At 35.6% G+C, this 6,536-nt stretch overlaps 1 protein-coding gene and 1 long non-coding RNA gene across 2 annotated transcripts; both read left to right on the top strand.

Moving 5' to 3' along the window:
* The first annotated feature begins 218 nt into the window (after positions 1–218).
* Positions 219–1,931, top strand: LOC149193805 (uncharacterized). The gene is made up of 3 exons (XM_089406967.1): positions 219–714; positions 1,097–1,448; positions 1,748–1,931. The coding sequence occupies exons 1-3, from the start codon at positions 613–615 to the stop codon at positions 1,786–1,788; spliced, it is 495 nt and encodes a 164-aa protein (XP_089263093.1). The 5' UTR covers positions 219–612; the 3' UTR covers positions 1,789–1,931.
* Positions 1,932–1,945: 14 nt separating this feature from the next.
* Positions 1,946–2,762, top strand: LOC149193804 (uncharacterized). Its single transcript, XR_016254997.1, has 3 exons — positions 1,946–2,069; positions 2,369–2,468; positions 2,556–2,762. It is a non-coding gene; the product is annotated as an uncharacterized LOC149193804 (long non-coding RNA).
* Positions 2,763–6,536: the final 3,774 nt, after the last annotated feature.

The following is a 6,536-nucleotide window of genomic DNA, read 5'->3' as shown; positions in this document are numbered from 1 at the left end:
GAAAATAGAGCTATAATGTCAAATCGTCAAATCGTTAAACCATGTAGCTCAAAAAAAAAATATTACGCCGTAAGGCATTTCCCTATGGGAAGAACTCCCTTATATGCCACCGTGTCTTATTTTCGACCATTGATCTGATGTGTTAGACGATTAAAAGAGATTGTGCCGTTGGATCAGATCATTATAGTTGGAATTTTAATCAGCGCTGGTTGAACTCCCTGTTTATCTCATGCTGGAGAGATTACCCGCTCGAAACCCTTCACAGACAGTAGTGATGGCTTCGCTGGAGTTTCGATTTCCTTGGCATCTTCTGAATTTTCTATAGTTATCTGTAGACAAATTTCCTGGCTGCCTGCTCAGTTTGAAAATCCCAATTCAGTGCGGATAGACCGCTTCAATTTTCTGTCCGAGTGCAAAGATCTGCGGGCCCTGAGCGGAATTTTGGATTCCCTCAAATCTGAGGGTTTTGTTTTGCCATTCAGTACCCGCAAACAACTTTGCTCTCAGCTGCTCCGCCGAGCCCTTAACGCCAATTCCGTTGTCGAGGCCCAGAGTTTGGTGGATTACGCCAAATGCATTGTAGATTTCAGTTTTCATGCCCTCAGGGAAGCAATGTTCGAATTAGGGTTTGGCAAATCCTCGAATGAGAAGATGCTTTATGTTGTGGAGGAGAAGATTTGCAGCTCCATTTTCGATCAAGATCGTCTTTTAGAGGTATTTAATTTACCTCATTTAAGGTTCAGGATTGAATTTTAAAGTTCAGTAGAGATCGACCAGGTTCGTGATTCATATCTTAGAATTTAAACTGCAACGATAGGTTGGGGTTCATGATTTCGGTTTTAAGGATCCATTAACATTGTGTTTAGAGTATAAATGATGTATTTTAAACTGCATATCTGACTTAGGAGTCTAGGGTTTAGACTTGAGAACGCCAACAGCAAACGGCTCTGTTCTAGAGTGCAGGTTTTAGATTTTATAATTCGAAGGTAGCCGAGTGTTAACGTTTAGGATTTATTATTAAAAATGGGGGTTTAGGGTTTAGCGTTTAACGTTTATGTTCAGAAGTTAATGGTTATTTCATTTTGGTGATTTTTAGTATGTGCTGGAGAAAGAGGCAAAGGAGGAGGAAGCTTTGATGAAGTCTAGACTAGCAATTTATCTTGGAAATGGATTGCAATCTAAAGATTCAGAGACCAGGTTGTTGGCACTTAAATTGGCATGCTCCTGCTGCTTCAATTCCAGACTCATTTTTTTCAGGCTTCTACCTATATTTGAGACGGCACTCTATCATGAGGATTGTTCCATGCGTGAATACGTGCTGGCATGTCTGATGGATTTGATCTTTATCCACCATTCAACTATTCGTTTACAAACTGTCTTCCATTTTATTTCCCCCTTCCTGTATGCTCCAACACCTACCCTTCAGCTTGCGGCTGTTATTGGTTGCGGTAAGTTCTGTTCATCTGTGTCTAGAATACATTTGTTTTGATGCCACATTTTTGTGCCTCTTTCTTCTACATACTTATTTTGTTTTTTTGGGTTTGATAGCCTAGGTATAGGATCTGCTTTGGCATCCTACTTGTTTTTATATTGATGTGATTTTAAAGTCCGATTTACCTGCTTTTATGTTCATTGGTTTCAGATTAATAAAATTATCAAATCTTATCTTTTTCCTCACGTTAGAATTTTGGTGAATTTCATTTAGTTATAATTTTGATGAAATTGATAGTGTTCATAATATTTCCAGGGCGCCTTCTCCTGTATGATTGCTTCCCAGACGAAACATAGTGCTTATTGAGTATAATGCTTCAGCGCCATGTTTATAGGCTCCCGGATTACTGTTCCCTGTGAGTATCTCCACTCTTAATTGAGAGCCACGAGAAATTGTTTGTCAACTTTGGATTCCTATCTGAGTGAAATCTGTTATGCATCAGCACAGCTGGCATGTCTGATGGATTTGATCTTTATCCACCATTCAACTATTCGTTTACAAACTGTCTTCCATTTTATTTCCCCCTTCCTGTATGCTCCAACACCTACCCTTCAGCTTGCGGCTGTTATTGGTTGCGGTAAGTTCTGTTCATCTGTGTCTAGAATACATTTGTTTTGATGCCACATTTTTGTGCCTCTTTCTTCTACATACTTATTTTGTTTTTTTGGGTTTGATAGCCTAGGTATAGGATCTGCTTTGGCATCCTACTTGTTTTTATACTGATGTGCTTTTAAAGTCCGATTTACCTGCTTTTATGTTCATTGGTTTCAGATTAATAAAATTATCAAATCTTATCTTTTTCCTCACGTTAGAATTTTGGTGAATTTCATTTAGTTATAATTTTGATGAAATTGATAGTGTTCATAATATTTCCAGGGCGCCTTCTCCTGTATGATTGCTTCCCAGACGAAACAGAGTGCTTATTGAGTATAATGCTTCAGCGCCATGTTTATAGGCTCCCGGATTACTGTTCCCTGTGAGTATCTCCACTCTTAATTGAGAGCCACGAGAAATTGTTTGTCAACTTTGGATTCCTATCTGAGTGAAATCTGTTATGCATCAGCACAAGTGCTAAGAATGAAGAGTAGACTGACAAAATAGTCAGCCTGCAAGCATGGAACAATTTCAACCAGTAGGTTTTTACTATTTCATTCATTTGACAGCTTGAGAATGGGCACCATACTGTAATCGGTAATAGGGCCTTGGAAGGGTATTAAAGGTGACAGATGCCACAACCAAGTATACTGATAAAATCCTTGATGTATCTCGGGGCACTCCTCAGACAATTTAATTACCTGCACCAACAGAATTCACAGAAATGGCAACCTGAATCAGTTATATATGTTCTTTCAAAAATATATTGATTTAATAATGCAAATGAGTCCTTGGTTTATCTCACCAGAAGTCCATCTAGAATGTTAATGGTTAAACTCTTCTTGAACAGGGCATCAGTAAATCCATTAACATTCTTCTTCGAGCACTACGTTTTAGAATCAAGGTCTCATCTAATATAATGCACTTTATAATGTCTGTATGCTTGGTGTTGAATCTGTGGTGACACCTGAGCTTCGATATGGTCCAAGATGTTTATCCTTCTTGGACAGGGCATCAATAATTAAATTACGTTTCATAGAATTTTAGAATCAAGGTCTCATATTCTGCACATTTTTTGAGATAAGCTGAATATTTTCTTTTGAGTACTTTGCATTTAACTATTTTTCTTCTGTTCATGATTGATATAAACCCAGTCAAATATGCATGTGTTTTCCATTTATGTTTATTGTTGAAAGTTTCAGATGGCAAGAATCTCCAAACTATGATAAAGTAAAAGAACTTTGTTTAGTTGCTTCATTGTATAGACAAATGAGTTTTTGAAGTGTTAAAACTCCATGCTGCTAAATTAGCTAGTTGCCTTGGACCTGGTAATCCTGGGCTTCTTAAAAGAAAATATAATATGCTTATGCCATTTAAATGTTTATACATTTAAATTATCTTTACTTTCCTTATTATATTGTTCAGGATGTTTATGCTTCTTGGACAGGGCATCAGTAATTACATTATGCTTCCTCTTCTACCATAATGGTCCAAGATGTTTATGCTCCTCGGACAGGGCATCAGTAATTATATTATGCTTCCTCTTCTACCCGAGCTTGGATATGGTCCAAGATGTTTATCCTTCTTGGACCGGGCATCAATAATTACATTACGTTTCATAGAGTTTTAGAATCAAGGTCTCATATTCTGCACATTCTTTGAGATAAGCTGAATATTTTCTTTTGAGTACTTTGCATTTAACTATTTTTCTTCTGTTTATGATTGATATAAACCCAGTCAAATATGCATGTGATGTTTTCCATTTATGTTTATTGTTGAAAGTTTCAGATGGCAAGAATCTCCAAACTTTGATAAAGTAAAAGAACTTTGTTTAGTTGCTTCATTTGTGTAGACAAATGAGTTTTTGAAGTGTTAAAACCCATCCTGCTAAATTAGCTAGTTGCCTTGGACTTGGTAATCATGGGCTTCTTAAAAGAAAACATCATATGCTTATGCAATTTAAATGTTTATACATTTAAATTATCTCTACTTTCCATTATGTTTATTGTTGAAAGTTTCAGATGGCAAGAATCTCCAAACTTTGATAAAGTAAAAGAACTTTGTTTAGTTGCTTCATTTGTGTAGACAAATGAGTTTTTGAAGTGTTAAAACCCATCCTGCTAAATTAGCTAGTTGCCTTGGACCTGGTAATCACGGGCTTCTTAAAAGAAAATATCATATGCCTATGCCATTTAAATGTTTATACATTTAAATTATCTTTACTTTCCTTGCTATATTGACAGGGAATCAGTAATTACATTATGCTTCCTCTTCTACCATTAAGTTTCAGAATCAAGGTCTCATACCATATTATGACTTTATCTTAGAAGATTAGTTTCCTTACTTTGCCTGTATCCTTTGGCGTTGAATCTGTGGAGACTACTGAGTTTGGATATGATCCAAGATGTTTATGCTCCTTGGACAGGGCATCAATAATTACATTATATTTCATCTTCTAGCATAATCAAGGTCTCATATTCTGCACATTATTTGAGATCATTTAACCATGATTGTGTGGCTGTTTATGCCATAAGCATATTTTACCATGAGCAGGGATGGGAAAATTCTATGGTTTTTCACAACAGAAACAAATGTGTGCATGGTAAGGTTGTTACGGACGGGTATTCAACAATTACAGTATTTCAGTAACATCTAGAAAAAATGAATAATCTGATAAAACATCCACACATGCCAATAATAAATAGAAGTATTTCTTTCAACATGGAGTTAATGTTGAAAATAGCAACAAGAAATGATAAATATAGAAGTGCTAAATTTAGTACTACTATAAATAGCATTTTGGGATACCTTCCTATTTTAGTTAGTCCCTGAACTAAAATAGAGAAATAAAAATTCAAATTTGATCTTAGCAGCTGCTTGTAAAATAATTAATTAATTCACCATGAGTTATTTTAGTTAGTCCCTGAACTAAAATAGAGAAGTAAAAATTTGAATTTGATCTTAGCAGCTGCTTGTAAAATAATTAATTAATTCACCATGAGTTAATTAGTTGTAGAAAATCAAACATGAAGTCTATGTAGGGACATGCAACAATTTCTCCAACAATTTCTCCATTAGAGGAATTTATCCATCAGTTAAAGAGATAAGGATGAGTTGTAATTAGTTGGCTCAGTTAACTGAATCAAGTCTAGTTAGATTAATTCAAACAGTTTGTTGAATTAATTGTGAGTTCAGTTAGTTAATGCATGCATGCATGTGACTGCTGCACTTCAAATAACTGATATTCTCTCATAAATAACTCATGCATGTTAGTTCAGACAGAGACCCAGTTGATATCAGATGGAGGGGTAGTGTACTATCAGTTGCTAGAATATTCCATTGTGAATATCTCTTGCATGCAGAAAGAATTCTTTCCTTGAGGATTGCGCAGTTACTTCTTCAGGTTTTGTGAGTGTGATGAGGCCAATTCACACATGTGGCATCACTGGACCTCAAGAAAAATTGCGCAAGGAAATAGGAGGCTTGGAGGGATTGAGGAGGACATATATTGTGTCTATTCAGTTTGTGAGTTGTATTGATTGATTGCAGAGAGAGCAGGATAGCTTGAGATCTGATTCTTTTTGTAACTTGAACATTTTTCCACTTGTATGACAATACAAAGATTGGGGTTTTAGGCTGAGGCTTTCTCCGGGTTATTTCTTCTGTGTTATGTGTGATTGATTTCTCATTCTTAGTTATATGTGTTCTCATTGATCTTGCTCAATTCGATTAAGCTTCCGCAAAGTTTGTTGTAGAATTAGATCTTGTATTTTGCTTTAGTATATTGCATAATCTATTGATCTATAGTGAGAATTTCTACAGTTAAAACTAGTAAAAACCTTTTGTCCAAGAAGCGTTCTGTTCAATTGACTTCACGACAGAAATCAACATTTGTCCTAACGATGAAATCTAAACTAAAATCAGAGTACAAATTTCATTTCAAAATTGAAAATTAAATAATGAAATGCTGAGAACAGGGCATGTTACCATTAATTATCCAATTGAAAATATATTAGCTTATAAGATTTTCCTTGTCTAAGTTAATTTCCAACCCATTGGCCACCTCTGCCCCTTCCAGAAAAGGGTATGTAAACAAACGATAGAATGCAAACAAACAATAGGGAAACATATTATATACTAGGAGATTTTTCTCAACTCCCATTCTCAAGAAAAAGGGTGCACCTCCAACTTGCCCATTGTATGATAATGGCCCATTGCATTGGAAGAGCCTAACATAGCCTATAGTGTATGATAATGGCTCATTGCATTGGGAGAGTTTACACTGCACGTTGTTATTATAACTAAAAGGGAAAAATGAAGAAGAGAAAAGGGGATTAATAAATGGGTCAACATCCATAAATGGATTTACAAAGTAGTAAATCCATAAAAATTGGAAGAGCCTAACACAGCCTATATTGTATGATAATGGCTCATTGCATTGGGAGAGCTT

Source organism: Pinus tabuliformis, chromosome 2_2 (genome assembly GCF_031772625.1).
Source record: "Pinus tabuliformis cultivar Carrire ecotype Pingquan chromosome 2_2, CPIR1, whole genome shotgun sequence".
NCBI lineage: Eukaryota > Viridiplantae > Streptophyta > Pinopsida > Pinales > Pinaceae > Pinus > Pinus tabuliformis.
The sequence above is the reverse complement of the archived record's forward strand: the minus strand, read 5'-3'. Positions and strand labels throughout refer to the sequence as shown.

Coding starts and splice junctions, on each gene's coding strand:
- LOC149193805 (XM_089406967.1), top strand. CDS start 613: ATGTTCGAATTAGGGTTTGGCAAATCCTCGAATGAGAAGATGCTTTAT. Junction 715..1,096: donor ATCAAGATCGTCTTTTAGAG/GTATTTAATTTA, acceptor GGTGATTTTTAG/TATGTGCTGGAGAAAGAGGC. Junction 1,449..1,747: donor TGCGGCTGTTATTGGTTGCG/GTAAGTTCTGTT, acceptor TAATATTTCCAG/GGCGCCTTCTCCTGTATGAT.